The 19,588-nt window shown below is 36.2% G+C and overlaps 1 protein-coding gene across 2 annotated transcripts in view; it reads left to right on the forward strand.

Moving 5' to 3' along the window:
- The window catches only part of LOC145683531 (uncharacterized), a 63,230-nt gene extending 44,948 nt beyond the window's left edge, over positions 1-18,282 (forward strand). For both annotated transcript variants that reach the window (XM_081754875.1, XM_081754876.1), the window contains exon 3: positions 17,965-18,282. In XM_081754875.1, the coding sequence (XP_081611001.1) occupies positions 17,965-18,239 (275 nt within the window). In that variant the 3' untranslated portion in view covers positions 18,240-18,282. The remainder of the gene's footprint in view (positions 1-17,964) is intronic.
- Positions 18,283-19,588: the final 1,306 nt, after the last annotated feature.

Here is a 19,588-nt window from a genome sequence, read left to right on the forward strand (position 1 = left end):
AGGCTAGGTTGAAACTGGTGCCATTGCTGTAAATGAGAAGAGGGTCATGCGATGCATCAATTTGAACGTAAATAGACGCAAAAACCCGTTGGTGAAGTCTGTTGTGGGATTACATTATTTCTGTGCTTCTGGTAGAGTGGTTTATGTACAAAATGAGCAAAGGTATCTCATGACACTCGAACAGATGGTGGGTATGGAGCGCTATGAGTGAACTGATAGGCGTTCTGATTTCTGTTCGAATTAATGGAAATATAATAAACAGTTACAAATTAATGCTAACCATGGCATTATTATGAAGAACCCGTTGTATCAGCACATCCACACCAATTATATGTTGACTCTGACACAAATCATGTACTGCTAAAATTATATTTCGCTCTGTTTTTCTAGTTGCACTGATCCCACTTATAGCGCACCATAACCTGCATCTGCTCGAGTGTCATGTGATACACTTTGCTCATCTTGTACCTAAACCACTCTGCCAGAAGCACAGAAATAACGTAATCCTACAACAAATTTCACCAACTGTTTTTTGTGTATATTTATGTTCAACTTGACGCATCGCATGACCCTCTTCTCATTTATACCAATCGCACCAGTTTCAACATGGTCTCTTTCAAGATGGCGGATATTTTTTTCATCACTTTTAACAGATCATATCTACCATCTCGTATCCATGTATGCTCATTTCGTGTGGTTACAATGACGAGTTTTAAAGAAAAACTTGCATTTTCTCACCATGTCCTTAATGTACTGACGTTCCACATTTGATCTTTCTCGAGCCCTAGTGTTCCAACGTCTTGGACTCTGCAGCTACAATTTTGGCTGTGTGTGTTTCCCGAGGTACTCTAATTATATACAAAGTTTCTTAAAAATCGGGCTCTGATAGATACCTAGGGTTCCTTGTAAGTGGTAGCCCCCGACCATGTCCAATTCAATCACAAATTGTCGCAATCTTTTGTACGTCGTTTTTACAGAAATGTTCAGGCAAAATTTTCGTTTGTACACAATTAGGGGCGCCGCCAGAACGAAAACAAACTGGGGGCTCTCTAAGTGGTAGCTTCCCACCAACATGTCCAATTGAATCACAAATTGTCGCAATCGTTTGTACTTCGTTTGTATAGAAATGTGCAGGCGAAATGTTTGTTTGTACACAATTAAAGGCGCCGCCAGAACAAACAAAGTGGGGGCTGTCTAAGTGGTAGCCCCCGACCATGTCCAATTCAATCACAAATTGTCGCAATCGTTTGTACGTAGTTTGTACAGAAATGTGCAGGCGAAATTCTCTTTTGTACACAATTAGAGGCGACGGCAGAAAGAAATTAATGTGTGGTCTGTCTAAATGGTAGCCCCTCCATCAAGTCCAATTCAATCACAAATTTTCGTAATCGTTTGTACATCGTTTGTACAGAAATATACATGCGTAATTTTCGTTTGTACACAAATAATGGCGCCGCCAGAAGGAAAACAAAGTGGGGCTGTCTAAATGGTAGCCCCCACCAAATCCAATTCAATCACAAATTATATCAATCGCTTGTACATCATTTCCACAGAAATGTGCAGGCGAAATTTTCGTTTGTACTCTATTAGGGGCGCCGCCAGAACGAAAACAATGTGGGGGACTGTATAAATGGTAGAAGCATTTAAAAAAATGTGTCACATTTATGGAGTATTTTTCTAACAGGACTTTGTTCACACTATTGTGTGGTTTGGTATGTTCACACTATCGTGTGATTCACTATATTGATCTTATCCTAACGATGATGGAATTAAATGTTTTTTTTGTTTTTTTTTATATTTATATTTATACTTACAATCATTATTGCTGAGTTAGTTTATTAAACTCGGCTTTTATTATAAACTTATTCATTATTTCTTACGTGAACTGAATCCTTATGAGAAAAAATTATTTTTTTCTTTCCATCTTGCGGAGAAACCGTTATTCTCATCTCGTACAGGAAATTGATAAGTGGAAGATATAACAAATTCACAAAGTAGACTGTTAAAGGGAAAATTATAACACAGTATTTTGTTTTATTTGATCATCTTCATTAAACTCATTTTGCAGAAACTATAGAATGCATGGTTAAGTATTTTGGTGCATTCAGCATTCTGATTTACGAGTAGAGTTGCCAACTGGCCGGTATTTGCTGTGATTTTGATTAAGGCCGGTGACCGGTACAAACTTCTTATTAGACCCCTACTGACCGGTATTTTGGAATCTGCAATCCAGAATATAACATTGAACATCGAAATTTTTCAACAGTGCCTTTACAAACACAAATTTCCGTTGTATTATATATTATCGATATTTTTTTAATGTATGGCAGTTTTTTTTTATTTATTTAACATAACAAATTTGATAACACTTATATTTTATTGTAAAAGAATTTTATTCATTTATTGAGAGTAGAAAATGACTTTTTAAAGCAATTTCCTTTGTTTGAAGTAGAGTAAATTTCATTTTATGAATCAGCTATTGTTACATAAAGATTGATATCCAGTATTATTCATCTGTTTCGATAATTTTAAACAAGTGGCAATTGCTGGTAAATACAATAACGATCAATACAGTCTTCAGTTTCTCATTTGTACAGAGAATTTTGAGGGTGTGCCGGTAAATTTGTTTTCCTGAGTTGGCAACCTATTTACGAGGTTTTGTTTCAACTCTGCTACATAGTGGCTCCGTACTGACACTCCGCATGCAAATAAGTATGTAAGGCTACCATACGCCCCGATTTCTTAAAATTTGTCCCGGTGTGCAGAAATTTTCCTTCTTGTCCTGTTTTTTTCTTTATTATTATTATTAATTACATATCAAAATTTCTGAAAAGATAATAAAATCGACTTATTCCTTTTGCTTTCAATTCCGACAATACTATAGGAACAATTTCATTCTAATCTTTATTATTATTCCAATCCCTGCTTCCCCGGATATAACATGCTATGTTTAAATCCTCCTAAGTAGCACTCTTATCACTGAAAGTAAGAATGTATACCCCGAGGTGGCAACAAATTCTTGTGACGTTGCAGACCAGCCCCGAAAACACATTTTTTTCTGCTTCAGAAAAACAATTATGCAAATTGCTTTCTTTTAGTTCGCATTTTAGGTTAACAAAAATAAATCAGCCTATTGAAATTTTGAAACAACTTCATAAATCTGGATATTTTTCTTTATAGACATGTAGAGCATGTAAAAGTGGTATGCGTAATAATATTGAAAATATAATTTTTTGCCTAAATATTGTATTCACTGATTGCGTTTATATTGTATAACAGCTTCTAGCTTCTATAATAATTTTTAGCACTGTTGATTAAGTATGGACTATATTAATACATTATTTTAAGTTGTATAACTAGTGCGATACTGTAGTAAAATTCGAAAGATAAAATTAATACAAAATGCAATATTTACTACTAATTTGTAAGATGTCCCGTTTTTTCTGTTTTCAAAAAGTATGGTAGACTTAAAGTATGCTAAACCATACAAAATAAATTGTACTGTAAATTGTACCCCTCTGATAGTGCTCTCAAACGGGTCGGGTTACCGGTCGGGTTGTCGGGTCGGGTCACTCGGGTCGGGTCGTCACATTCTTCACTTATTTTCTATACGGAATACTATAAAGAGCTTTGTTGTAGAATTCAATTCGAAGTTGGTGAATGAATGATAAATGTGACTAATTGAAGGTGAAATAGTAATAAAATTTTAATTTTACCCTATATTAACTAATTGGCATTGTAATTGTAATTAATATTAATACTGACTTTTTTCCTATCTCCGTTTCTATGTCAAGTTAAATGTCACATTAAGTGAAATTGAAAGGAAATATCTAGTTAACGTCCCACGTTATGCACCAACGCTAAGCGAGACAGTGATGATGAGAAATAATTGAAGTGGTTGAATACAGAAAGTGGGAGGAAATGGGAGAACACCGAGAAAACCCATGCACATGGTGTTTGTCCACCAGAAAACTTACTTGGTACGAGCTGGAATCAATACCCATGGACCTTCGGGTCAAACATCTGCCTTTGGGCAGGACACATTATTATTATTATTATTATTATTATTATTATTATTATTATTATTATTATTATTATTATTATTATTATTATTATTATTATTATTATTATTATTATAGCTTTAAGAGTGCCCAAGAAAGTTCCGCCGCCTTTTCACCAACACCTTCGAACATTGGTATGTAACCTAAGACGTACCTGGAATATCAAAAATCGTCTCCGTCAGCCTCGACGGCCTTCTGAAAACGTTCTGGAAGGCCATGGATTCCATCGCAGTCGAACTTGGTGGGACGAAGGTATCAGGTGAAGAAGGTATCAAGTGCATATTGAACCTCTACTAGCGATTTGAATTGGCGTTCTCTAAGGTGATTGTCCAAGGAATGGAACAGGTGATAATCGGACGGTACAATGTCTGTGGAGTATGGCGGATCCAATAGTGTTTTTCCATCCAAGGCGTAGAATGATGTACTGGGTCATTTTAGCCACGTGGGGCTTAGCGTTGCCTTGTAACAAGAGGACCCCTTTGCTATTCAGAACTGCTGGATCCAGACAGTGCACAGTGACAGTACACAGTTGCATTGATGATCTGACCAGCTGGTAGTAGTTCCCGATGGACGATGCCTCGAGCAGTCCACAAAATGCACAGGAGAACCTTATTCTGGCGTAGTGCTGGCTTGGGCTGTTTTTGAACCGGTTCATGGGATGCTAACCAACAATGACGGCGCCGTGGAGCTTCGTACAGGACCGACTTCCCATCACATGTCAACACCCTGTCCAGAAATTGCTCCTTCCTCAGACGAGACACCAAAGAAACACAGGTGTCTGCTCGCGTTGCTTTCTGGCTCCAAGTCAAATCATGTAGGACCTATCAACCCAACTTGCAGTGCTTCCCAAGTTGATGGTGGTGGTGCCGAATGGTTTCTCCACTTACACTGAAATGTAGTACCAGTTCCTCACATGTCTTTCTTCGCCTCAATTGCTGCCTGAAGATCTTTATTTTGAACATCTGTTTGTCTTCCGGCACGTGGTGCGTCTTCGAGTGTTTTGTCACCGTCCTTAAACCGTCATACCACTACACTCTCCGCGTAGTCACGACACCCTCACCAAAGGCCTGTCATATCTTCCGCCCCGCGGAGCAGCAATTTGAACTAGTACAGCAAACAAGCCCTTATGACGCTCTGTGAAGGCTCCATGTTCACTCAGTCCTTACGCACGTTCACGGTGTATCTGAACAGCCACAACCAATTAGTATGTTGGATATACTTACTAGTGTTGCTCACGAGACCTGGTTTGGGGCATTCTCGTTTCGAAAATGTGTCGTGAAGGTTGTCTCGTCTAGAAAAGTGCATATGTTTCTATTGAAAGAGCTCTGTCTCATCTCGTACCCCTTCATGAAAATTCTGTCTCGTCTCGTCTCGTCCAACAACTGACCTTCACCTTATATCCATTCGCATTCAACTCACGGTGTGAGGGCCAATTGAACACAGACTTCCACAAAGAGACATAACTTTCTTGGTCACCTTCAGATTATTATTATTATTATTATTATTATTATTATTATTATTATTATTATTATTATTATTATTATTATTATTATTATTATTATTATTATTATTGCTGGGGTAGTGATTTGACTTTCTCCGCAATAAAATACTTGCTAATTTTATATAACGTTGCAAATATCTTCTAGATAAATTAATCAAGAAAAAATAAAAGCTAATTCCCTACAGAATGATATTTCAGTGCAATTAGTTCCTTATGATTCTATCAGACAGCAACGCTGTTTTTAAATAGAAAAATTGGAATGTTAACGTGATGAAATTGTTGTTTGTTACACAGCAAAAAATATTAAAAGAAGTTCTTTATACATTCCTTACTAGAAAATAATGTCTTCAGAACATTTATTCTTTTAGTCTTCAGAACTTGTCTTCAGAACTCAGTCAAATTTTATTTTGACTTTCGAACTTGATTGCCTAAATTTTAACCTTGGAAATTTGGATGTGGAGTAAAATAAAGAAGGTTAGCAGGGTAGAGAGGTAAACGAATTAGGAAATGCTGAAAAAATGCAAGAGACGAGAGCAATATTAGACGATATAAGGAAGCGAAAAATGGACGGATCACAAGTTTCGATCTTGCTAAGGGATTGCATTCTGAGAGATGTAGTAAAGGGGGTGAGATCAGGAGAGCGAGAGTGTGTAAGAAGGTTGGAATTGATAGATTGTAATAAGGAGGGTGGTACTTTATGTTGGGTTGCGAGGCAGATGTTAGCGGGAAATCGCAAAAATGGAAGCTTCTTACCTAGTTCACGGAAACTGGCCTGTCATTAATGGCAGAACACTGAGGAGGAGGATAATTATACTACAAATAAAAAAAGCCGAAACAATGGTTTATTCATAAGAATTGGTCAGCATTTTTTTTCTGGTGGCAGTTTTGTAAGGTTCTAGCTCTCTCAAACTGGTTAGATTGTAAGGTCAAGTCACTCGGGTCGGTTGTCGGGTTAGGTCACCTCGGGTTGGTTCACTCGGGTCACTTTGGGTCGGGCCAATCGGGTCAGCTCGGGTCGGGTTGTCGGGTCGGGTCAGTCAATTTGGGTCACGGGTGGGGTCGGGTCGGTCTTCAACACATATAATTTCCACGAAAATTACAATATACCACGGTTTATACCTCATTGGACTTCCAATAAAACATTTTCAATGATGTGTACACCATGTCACCATTTTTGTATGAGGGAATGTCTAGAGGGATTTTGTGGGAATTTGATGGAGTGTAGATTCCTGTGTGTGTGTGTGTGTGTGTGATACCTTACAGGATACAAGGAGTCGAGGAAGTGTGTAAATAAACCGGACAATTTCTGTTATGTATGTGGGGAGCTGATATTTAAATCACAACGTCGATGTTTTACTCCACTTGTGAGGAAGTGTTATCAGTTACATTTTGGTTGCTGTGTAGGAGACCAGGATAAGAACTGGGTTCCTCACTACATTTGTTGTACTTGCGTGAAACGTCTGACTGGGTGGGCAAATGGTGGACGAAACATGAACTTCGCAGTACCGATGATCTGGAGGGAACCAAAAGATCATTCTTCAGACTGCTACTTTTGTATGACACAGATAAAAGAAATAAGCAGTAAATCTAACCACACAGTACAGTACCCTAATTTGCATCAGCAATTAGGCCAGTTCCACACAGTGCAGAATTACCTGTACCAGTACCTCCTCCTCATCTTACGGTAAATGAGGATTACGTACTTGAGGCAACTATTGAAGTTCCAAATGAAGATGATGATCCTACTTATGTAGGAAGCACATCTACATTGGATTCCCATCTGATAACTCCGGGTGAACTAAATGACCTCGTACGGGATTTAAAACTCTCCAAGACACAGACAGAACTTCTTGATTCTAAACTTAAGGCTGGAATCTGCTCCATCGTGACACTAAAGTGTGTATTTTTCGAAACCTTCATACAGAGTTTCAAAATTATTATTCTCAAGAAAATGATTTAGTGTATTGTAATAATGTCTGTGCTGTGATGGATACACTTGGACATGCACATATAAGTACAGAGTGGAGATTGCTTATTGACTCTTCGAAAACTAGTTTTAAGGCTGTCCTTTTGCACAATAGCAACAAATTTCCTTCAGTGCCTTTGGCTTATGCAACTAATATGAAGGAAACCTATGAAAACATCGAAATAGTGTTAGAAAAAATTCAGTATGAGAAATACAAGTGGACCGTTTGCTGTGATTTACAAGTCATTTCTTTGTTAATGGGTTTGCAGCTTGGTTATACGAAATATTGTTGTTTCCTCTGCGAATGGGACAGCAGGAACAAAGCGGAACATTACATCAAGAAGGAATGGCCAACGCATGTATTAACTCCTGGACAGAAAAATGCTGTTTATTCCTCACTGGTGAGCCCTGATTAGATAATTCTACCTCCTCTTCACATAAAGTTGGGGCTCTTCAAAAACTTTGTTAGGGCAATGGACGAAAGTAATGCAGGATCTTGTTACATCAAGGAAAAAATTCCTCGAGTTAGTGACGCTAGGGATTTTTGTAGACCTCCAAATAAGATGATTGATTCGTGACCAAAAATTTGAGGATCTCTTAACTCTGGTTGAGAAAGCAGCTTGGTATCCATTTAAATGTTTAACAGAGAATTTTTTAGGAAACAAGAAAGCCCCAAATTACCGTGAAATTGTGAGTGATTTCCGGCAATCATTCAATGAAATGGGTTGCAACATGTCCCTTAAAGTTCACTTTCTAGACTCCCACCTGCATTTCTTTCCTGAAAAGCTTGGTGCTGTTAGTGATGAGTATGGGGAACATTTTCATCAGGACATTTCCTCCATGGACAAGAGGTACCATTGACAGTGAAGTTCAAAAATGCTAGCTGATTACTGTTGGACACTTAAAAGAGATGTTCCAGAAACCAAACACAGAAGAAAGTCGACAACTAAAACATATTAGTTGAGGTAAGTAAGCAGTGGCGGCGATTGGATGTTAAAAGTGGGGGGGGGGCAAGATATGATCTGAATATTTGTATATCAGTGTTAGTTTTCCTGGTTGTTTCTAACAATTTGTCTGGCGAAAGGTTGTATAACTAATAGGATACTATCTTTTTCAGTCAAAATACCGTATATCGTGTTTCATATTTAATAAAGTAAATTCACAAGAGCAACGCGCATTAGGTACTAAACCTTCATTCCTTGCTCATGAACATCATTAAATTCTGTCTGGAAAATTGTGTGATCAGATTACCTAATAACATATTTGCAAAACAAATAAATAGAAAGGATAATATTAATCATACTAAGGAATAATGAGGCTTGTTTTGTAGAAGTTATATTGAAACTGGGGATTAATAAACAACTTACATTTTTAGTTCCACACTTGCCATTAAATGTGTCATTACTTTTAGAAAATGAAAGACAGTAAATACTACAAGCATATGCTACGACACAATTGTAATATTAATTTCTTTGAATTGCAATTAAAACGCAATTCCTGCAGCTGTCTTAACTCCACGGGAAGACAAATAACCAATACCCACTTACGCAACGACAAATATTATATGGTACAACTTTTTCTATGAACCAGTAATATATGCAAAAACTTTCCATTTCCAAATTAAACTATATACATTAACCAGTTTAGATTATGGCTCTATAAAGGTAAATTATTGAATTTCAGTCAATCAGCTACAGCATCATCCCTATTTATCCTAGAATCATGGTTAGTACCTCATTCTCTTCAGAATAGAACAACCTTTCAAACGGTTCCATTTACGTTTTCCTATCATGTCCCTAAGGCGGGAAATTTTCAGGGAAACATGAATTTTTCTTATTTTTTTCAAACTTTTATCCCCTCTGAACCCACTATGTTAACACACAAATCTCAAAATCAACTGAAAAATAAGAAAGGGGTGTACTAAATGTGTATATATAAAAAAGCTTCTATCTTGAAACTTAAGTGCGGGAAAATGTTTACCAATGAGCTAAGAACATTCCCACAATGCCCCAGATGTAATATAAAATTTTCCCGAGACATCCCTATTTATCCTAGGATCATTGTACGTACATCATTCCCTTCAAAATAGAACATACTTTTAAACGGTACCACTCACATGTCTCCATCTTGTACCTGAGGTTGGAAAATCATGAAAAAATGGATTATTTGTTTAAAAAGTATTTCTTCTTTGTACTTTTTTGCCCCTCTCTACCCCCTGTTTTAACGCAGAGATCTAAAACAAATCTGAAAAATACTAAAGGGTGTAGTAAATGTGTGTGCAAAATTTCAATCTTCTAGGTAGGAAAGTAAGCCCGCAAAAAGTAATAAAATAATCATAACAAAAAATGTTTTTTTAAGTTTTGACGTAATCACACTACATCTCGACGCAGAAAGGCGTGAAAACGTATGTAAGGTGTTCTACAATGCCTCCAGTCTATATATCTCTATAATACTCCAGATTTTAGTATAAGAAAAGATCTCAGGTAAAAATTCCCTGAGACATCTCTATTTATAATAGGATCATGTTTCGTACATCATTCTTTTTAGAACAGAACATTCTTTCAAACGGTACCACTTACATGTCTCCATCATGTATCTGAGGAGGGAAAATCACGAAAAAAGGGATCTTTGTTAAATTACTTTTTTACCTTTTTGCCCCTCTGGACCACCCCGTTTTATCGCAGAAATCTGAAAAGGATGTGGAAAATATTAAGAGGTGCACTGAATGTGTGTGCAAAATTTCAATCTTCTAGGTGCAAAATTAAGCCCTGCAAAAAGTAATAAAAAGTCATAACAATTTTTTTTAAAGTTTTGACGTAGTCACACTACATCTCGACGCAGAAAGGCGTGAAAGCATATGTAACGTGTTCTACAATGCCTCCAGTCTTGAGAAAGAAACAGAAGTAGAAAGCTTTTTTGGTACTTTTTAAATCGAATAATGAAGATTCTAGCCTATCACAGAAAAATAGATTATATAATTTAAAAGAGTTAAGTGGTCACTTTTAAAAAGTGGGGGGGCAACTTCCCCCTCTTGCCCCCCCTAATCGCCGCCCATGTAAGTAAGTGTCCATTTATTAAGAAGATACCACTCACTTCTTTTGTATTATTTATTAAGTAGATATAAAATGGTGACACGGTGTATACATCATTGAAAATATGTTTTATTTCAAATCCAATAAGATATAAACCGTGCTTATATTGTAATTTTCGTGGAAGTTATATGTGATTTTATCTGCACTAATGAATATTGTAAAATGAACAGTACACATAGCAAATTTTTTATATAAATATGTTTATTTCTCTAGATAGAATAATGCTATTCTTATGAAACTTAGAGGGCTTACTAAGTATAAATCAGGCTAACATACAATATAGTTTGTGCGTTTATAGACCTAAGGTACCCAAGCTACAAGTATGAAAATGGTTTAAAAAAAGAAAAAAAGAAAAAGAAAAGAAATTTGAGGGGAAATTTTCCGAAAACACTTCTGTCACGGGAAAACTGAGGGCGATGGAGAAAAACTGATTGCAGATTCGAATTCTACGTGAAAAGTTATATTATAATCAGGCATTTTCTTCCGTGTGCCAGAGAAAAAGAATTTTTTTTCGACTAGTGCAATAGGTACCATTTTCAAACTCATCAACCGTTATTCAAACCGTTTAATGTTGATCGCAGATATTAAAAATACTCACATCCGTATATTATTTAATACAAACGAAAATTTTACCTGCACATTTCTGCATAAACGATGTATAAACGATCGCGACAATTTGTGGTTCAATCGAACATGGTGGGGCTAGCACTTAGACAACTCCCCTTTTTTTTCGTTCTGTCCACGCATCTGATAGCTTAGAAAAAAAATTTTCGCCTGCGCATTACTTCTCAAACGATGTGTAAAGAATTGAGATAATTTTCTTTTGAATCGGACGTAGGGAGGTGCTACCAATTAGGTAGCCTATACTTTGTTACCGTTTTGGCGCGCCCGCAATTGTGTACAAACGAAAATTTCGCCTGCAAATTTCTGTACAAAACCGTAACAAACAAGTGCGACAGTTTGTGGTTGAATTCGACATGGTGTGAGGCCTATCAATTAGAGAGCCCATAGTTTGTTATTGTTTTGGTGAGGCCACATTTATGTGCAAACGAAAATTACAGCTGCACATTTATGTACAAAGGCGTACAAACAAGTGCGACAGTTTGTGGTTGAATTGGTTGAATTGAACATGGTGGGAGGGCTAACATTTAGACAGCCCCCCACTTTATTTTCGTTCTGGCGGCGCCCCTAATTGTGTACAAACGAAAATTTTGCATGCACATTTCTGTACAAACGATGTAGAAACGATTGCGACAATTTGTGATTGAATTGAACATGGTGATTGGGCTATCACTTAGAAAGCCCCCACTTTGTTTTCGCCCTGGCGGCGCCCCTAATTATGTACACACAAAAATTTTGCATGCACATTTCTGTACAAACGATGTAGAAACGATTGCGACAATTTGTGATTGAATTGGACATGGTGGGGGGAAGGGCTATCACTTAAACAGCCCCCACTTTGTTTTCGTTCTGGCGGCGCCCTTAATTATGTACAAACAATAATTTAGCCTGCACATTTCTGTACAAACGATATAGAAACGATTGTGACAATTTGTGATTGAATTGGAAATGGGGGGGGGGCTACCATTTAGACAGCCCCCACTTTGTTTTCGTTCTGGCGGCGCCCTTAATTATGTACAAACGAAAATTTAGCCTTCACATTTCTGTAGAAACGATGTGGAAACGATTGCGACAATTTGTGATTGAATTGGACATTTGGGGGGGGGGCTACCATTTAGACAGCCCCCACTTTGTTTTCGTTGTGACGGCGCCCCTAATTGTGTACAAACGAAAATTTCGCCTGCACATTTGTGTACAAACGATTGAGACCATTTCCGATTGAGTCTGAAAAGGGGGGGGGGGCTGTCTAAATGGACATCTCCTTTTCACCTCTACTGTAATTAAATTCTTCCTCGAGAAAATCTGTAATCAACACTGTCAGTAGCTACGTCCTCGACTAATATATCTTAACAAGTACAGCTTTATTTTCGTATATTTTTCAACAGTTAACCAATTTAAAACTATCGCAAACAAGAATATGTAGTCAACTTCTTAAATACTTCGCTCGCCGAAACCCGTTCAGCGCGTGCAACAAGCAAAAACAACATGTTTGGCGTTTCACAAATGGAAAAGGGGAAAAAAGAAAAGGAAAAGCAGCACGGCAGTGCCTTATCGCAGTCAGAGCTGACAACATAGTTTCGGTCGTCACTAACGCGAATAGACCTACTAGCGGTGTACAAGAGTTATACAGTTACAATATACGTTGTGCCACAGTAGCGCTACAGGCGGAATGTGCACGAACTACAAATGAATATGTTCCCTTACAAGCATCAGTCACTGTTGCACCCTCTTTACATTCTACACATCCTTTTTTCTCCCACTTTTTGACCTTGACAAGCAGAAGTACCAGGCTTTCCGAGTTCACAACCATAAACTGTTTGTGTACAGAGTACGTTTTCAGTTCTTCGAATGACTGTGCGCGCGAAGAACAAGGGTGATGATCGGGCTACCGTATACGGAAGTCAGAGACACCCGGTTGCAATAATAAATGTAAAATACAAATATAGAGCCTTGACAATGCCGTGAGGATGAATATATATATATATATATATATATATATATATATATATATATATAGGTGTGTGTGTGTGTGTGTGTGTGTGTGTGTGTGTGTACTAAAAAACGTGTTGTTTGAAGTAGAAAATATATATTTTTCTGCGATAATTATGCCTGGTTTGTAGTTATTATACATTGACAATGAACTAAAAATAGTTTTACTGGCGAGAAATTGTAATACTACGTACCATATTACTGCTGATTACGAAATAAGAAGCACGCTATGAGAAGGAATCTATTTAAAATTTGATTCGCTGTGGCGTTATACTGTGTTTTATATTATTCATCTGTATGCGTGGGCTTCTGGAACATTCACAACCTTTTTCTGCAGGTTCTAGTGGTCCATGATTTCTAGTTCTAGGTTCAGATCGTTTTCCTTGTGAGGCCACAGTTTCTATGGCATTATTATCGATCCATTCTCATGAAAGAGTAATATATCAAATTCTGATCAAGAATGCTTGAAATAATCGATAAGACCCGATATACTCATCACATATTAACTATTGGAAGATGTCTGACAGGCTACGACCCTTTACGATCTGTAACAACAAGGGGTTCTATTTCAGTATTCTTTAGTTTTGTTTAAAACATCAAAGTACACAATAATATGTTGCATGTATTTGAATTATGACATATTATTGTGCTTCGATTCACTGCACACAGTCTTCGCGTTTACGGATGGCCAAATAGTTTCGGATCTACATATCTCGAATCCAACAAGATACGGATTTGCACCTTGTCACTTCTGGATCCGAACCAGGATTCAGAACCGATCGGATCTAGAACCACTTCTAGAACTGATCGGACCTAGATCCAGATCACAACTATGATCCCAGATCGATGTCATAGATCTGGATCTGAAATCCATATTTTGGATCTTGATTGAATCTGTATCCTGGATTGGGATCCGGATCTTAGGACTTGGATTCTGATCTCGAATCTAGATTCGTTTCCGTAGTGAATCTTGAAATCAGGCCCTTAACTTATTGTTTGAATTTATTTTTTAAATTTTATTATTTCTATACTTCGTTAAAGATAATTTTATTGATAAAATTTAATAATTGTTGTCAATCGATTTAATTGCCTATTGTAATTTTCAAATTTGTGTTCAACAACGACAGTTATTGCACTTTAAAAATAAATGACTTCAAAATCCCGAATATATTCGTTTCGTCAAAATATGAATATATATACTAAAAATGATTCCTGAAGTGAATATATCATGGTAAATTATCATCGAAAACTCTTAAAAACTGTACAGGAAAATACTCGTAGAAACAAGAAAAATACATATTTCACGCCATTTACAACACTGAGAAAAGTCCTTTACCGGAAGCGATACATTGTACAAATATACGGAATCCTTATGTTTACTACGGTAATCTGTACGGATCATACGTTATCCATATACTCATACGTACTGCCTTATTTCCACTTAGATATTACATCATGTCGCTGCAGGGTGTCTGACATCTAACAGTCTTCTGTATATTATATACGTCAGCTATATATTATATACGTCCATCTGTGTGTGAGATCCTGACTGCATATATACAGTTCTTTCTTTCGTACGGAAAGTACATTTATTTGGAACATTTATACGGAAAGCGTATAAAGCATAGAGGCATGCAATAACACTAGTTTATACCGGTAGTCTACGAAATTTTGAACTCTGAAATTTGATATTTTATATTCCGCATTCTTTGAACTATGGATAATAAAAATAGTGCATGTCAGAGGTACAGGATTTACCCCTCCTCTTCTGTCTATTGGCTCATATGTCATTACTTATTCCGTAACTATTCTCCGATCTTAATTACACAAGTTATTATCTCAACTATCTACTGTCAAAATATTAGTTTCTGCTTAATTAGTCCGTTGTAAAGTTCCAGTTACTAGTGGGTGAAGGAGTAAAATCTAGAATTAGGGTTCGAGGTACCAGTATATAAAAATCAGTTTATTATGGCAGTACTATAACAGATATTCACTTGAACTAATATTCATCCAATATAAGGTACTCTCACCTTCTATACTACAAAAACTCAAATTCCGGTCAGATGGTTATAGTGAATATTTGAAGAAAAAAATTAGTAGTATCAACAATAAAAAGTTTTGTTCGAATCAGTATCAAGTATTTAATAGCATTAATCTAGTTTTACGATTTGTTATTCGACGTATCACTGAGTTTAATTTGCATTCATTTGTGTCACTCATTTTTACCGACCCAAATTTTTCAGATTTTGCATATTTTATTTTACCCATTCCTACCAACCAAGTTTTAATCTAAATTTGGCATTAATTTTCACTCATTCATACATACCCAAATTTCTTTAAATTTTGCATTCATGTTTTCACTAATTCGTACCTACACAATATTTTTTTAAAGATGTATTCATTTTTTTACCCATTACGACACAATTTTCTTAAAATTATGTATTTATTTTTCATCCATTTCTATCGATGAACTATTTAAATTGTATATTCATTTTCACCCATTTCAACCAACACATTTTTTTTTAAATTATATATTCATTTTTCACCCATTTCTACCGACACAATTTTCTTCAAACTATGAATTTACTTTTCACCTATTCCTACTAACAGAATTTTCTTTAAATTATGTTTTTATTTTTCACCCATTTCCACTGTCAAATATTCTTTAAATTAAATAAACATTTTTCACCCATTCTTACTAACACTCGTTTCTTCAAAAATTTACTTGTGACTCACTTATATCGATCAAATATTCCTTAAATTATATCCACATTCATCCATTCTTAGCGACACTATTTTCTTTAACAGGTTAAGTGCCGCGTGAAACCACGTGGTATCAGGTTGTCTCACACAATCTCATGTTTGCCTATGGTCTGTGATGACTCACTGATCTGACTTTTTACATTAAAAAACTATTGCAGTGTATAGTAGTCTGCCTGGTAGTACGAGAAACAGCATTAGCCTGTGGAATTGTGATCCAACGTGCTGTCACATGGCTCTATCCAGTGGCAAAATAGATCGTGCTTTCCACCTAAAGGTCTAATGTATTATTCAAGTCACTCAAAACTGAGGTGAGACAATTATCAACGTGAAGTAAAAGTACAACAGATCGTGCAGAAGTTGCTGCTATACTGAACTCGCTACTAACTTACACATTCTCATTTTCCCAAGAAAATCCGGACACAATCGGCTAAAATTTGCGTGGTGACATGTTGGTCTCACGCGACCACTAAGTCTATTCCGCGCGTCAATTTACCTGAAGTCGCGTGAGACTAACGTATCGTCACAAAAAAAAAGTATCAATACTACATAGTACCGATCATGGGCGGAGTTATGGGGGGCATGGGGGGCATTGCCCCCAACTTTTTGACAAAGAATAAAAATGCCACTTATGAGATCCCTCAATTCTCATTTGTGTTTACCGTGCCCCCCCAACAGACGAAAGGTCTGATTCCCAGCAGACAATTCCTAACTCCGCCCATGGTACCGATACTACAGAAATATCTAAAATGATTACATTACTACTTAGAAGTACATAGAGAAACCAAACATGAATAAAACACATTTTGGCCATAGGGGATGTTTTTGTTGCGATATAGGTGGCACTTAACCTGTTAAACTACGTATTTATTTTTCAACCATAGTTACCAATCAGATTTTCTTTAAATTATATATTTATTTCTTTTACTCATTTCAACTGTCAAATATTCTTTCAATTATGTTTTTCACCGACTTTTACCGACACAATTTTTCTTCACATTATGAATTTACTTTTGACCCATTCCTAACAACAGCATTTTCTTTAAATTATGCATTTATTTTTCCACCCATTTCTATTGATGAAATATTCTTTAAATTATATATTTATTTTTCACCCATTCCTACTGACACAATTCTCTTTAATCAATAGACCTCACTCAGTGGAACAAAATGACATGCAAGAGAATCCATTCTTACGTGTTGTTTTTCCAATGGAAATTGACAATAAACAAACTTTAATGGCGCTGGAAACTTAAAAATAGGCTTAAAAACACTTCACTTATTAAAATGAAACTGATTGGCCAAAACCTTTTATTGTAATACTAGGAAAATGATAGTATGTACACCGATGGTTAATTAGAAATATTAATTGAGCTGAGCGAAGCGAAGCTCTTATACTCGGGTTAGCCGTTTGGTTGTCCGCGAACTCCTCCTGGACCGTTTGGCCGATCTCAACCAAACTTAGCACGCTGATAGAGTATGTCGTGCTGAGTGACAACATAGGTTGAAATCAAAAATCCGATGTACCATCGAGGAATAATCACCGAAAAACGCTTCCTCCTAGACCGTTTGGCCGATCTCAACCAAACTTAGCACGCTGATAGAGTATGTCGTGCTGAGTGACAACATAGGTCGAAATCAAAAATCCGATGTACCATCGAGGAATAATCACCGAAAAACGCTTGCATAGACTTAACATGGGGAAAAAGTTTTCACGCGATTTTTTTGTCAATAATTAAAAATGGCATTTATTATTGCATAATGGCCAGGAATGATTACGTAGTTTAAGCTCGCTCAGCTCATTTCATTGCAATCGGGTACGTCCATTGCATTCCTAGTCTAAAACTATCGTTAACGCTTAAATTTTCATTTTAGATATCTGTTTCAAGTAATATTTGGAAAGTTGTAGGTATTTCTTGTAAAATGAAATGTTAATATGTAATAATAATATTCTGTTCTCCGCTTTCTTTCCAGCACAATTTCTAATGACTGGCGGACGCAAAAACCATCAACACCAATCCCTGATGACGTCAGCGGTACTATTACTTCTGCTGTTGTCCACGATTGCTGTGACGGATGCCAGCCCCGTGGGAATCTGCATCAAGAACTGTGCCCAGTGTAAGAAAATGTTCGGTCCTTACTTCGAAGGCCAGCTGTGTGCAGATGCCTGCGTCAAGTTCAAGGGAAAAATCATTCCCGACTGCACAGATGTCGGATCTATAGCGCCATTTTTGAATAAGTTTGAGTGACTCTTATTTTAAACAACACGCAAACCACCAAGTTTATTTTTTTTTAAATAAAGCTTCAAAAAAGTATTATTACTACTGTTATTATTACATTTTTTTGCGTGTATATTTGTGTACCGCTTGTCGGTCCGACTACCGGTCTGTGATAATCAGTATTATTAATATGTAACCTTGTCGCCCAGTTAAGTGACTGTTTTGTTTGTTCTTTTGCTTCAGCACAGAAAGAACGGACTAGATTTTACAAAAAGCAAAAGAAGAAGAAGAAGAAGAAAAGAAAACTATCGTACTTATTAGTTACATTTTTGCCAACTCATGTTCCATGACATTTGTGTAACGGGTTCTAAAAGTATTCACAAACAATTTACACAATTCTGTTTATTTTTATTATTAATAACTATTGTATTATAATTATTTTTGAGTGTGCTTTTTTTCTCTCCCCTCGTTTAGTGAATGATAGCAAATATTTTTATATTTGTTTTTTTTAATGTAGGACAGTTAGATAATAGTGTAGTTATTTGATGTCTACAGTGTTGCAGATTACAAACAACTTTATTTTATGTATGCATACCTCAATGAAATACAGTTTTATTTATCATTTACATACGAATAAATTTTATATTTTGTTTTGTTGATGCCTGTGGAATCCCTAATATTACTGTACAGTAATGAATACAAGGCAAAGTGCTAAAAGCTTGAATGCCCAAGAAGTATGTGCAAGAAGACGTTCAATTGTCACTTATCTTGTTCAAGGTTGGCAGTTACAGACTCAAAGTACCACCGAATCTATAAATATGAAGAAACACACACACACACACACACACACACCCCCCCCCCCCCCCACACACACACACACACACACACACACACACACACACACACACACATACACACACACACACACACACACACACATACATACATACACACACAAAACAAAAACAAACAAACAAATAGATTCAACACAAGCTTTAGAACAGTTGTAAAGTAGCAATATTAACATATTTATTTATTGTTTTCTCAAACTATTTATCTCCCACTGCTTGTGCTATTCTAATACGTATTAATCTTACCTCCTTAGGTAAGATGCAAAAACATGCATTAAGAAACACTGCAAGGGTGTGACAAGTATTTTTTTAAGGGTGGAAGAGCTTTTCACAAAAAACTTTCAAACTACAGAATCGTTAGTAACTCACTACATATACTTTGTATATACATACATACTACACACATACATACGTACATTATTATTATTATTATTATTATTATTATTATTATTATTATTATTATTATTATTATTATTATTATTATTATTATTATTATTATTATTATTATTATTATATTCTCAGTATTTT

The sequence above is a fragment of the Thermobia domestica genome, chromosome 4 (assembly GCF_964235325.1).
Source record: "Thermobia domestica chromosome 4, izTheDome1.hap1.1, whole genome shotgun sequence".
In the NCBI taxonomy this organism is placed as follows: domain Eukaryota; kingdom Metazoa; phylum Arthropoda; class Insecta; order Zygentoma; family Lepismatidae; genus Thermobia; species Thermobia domestica.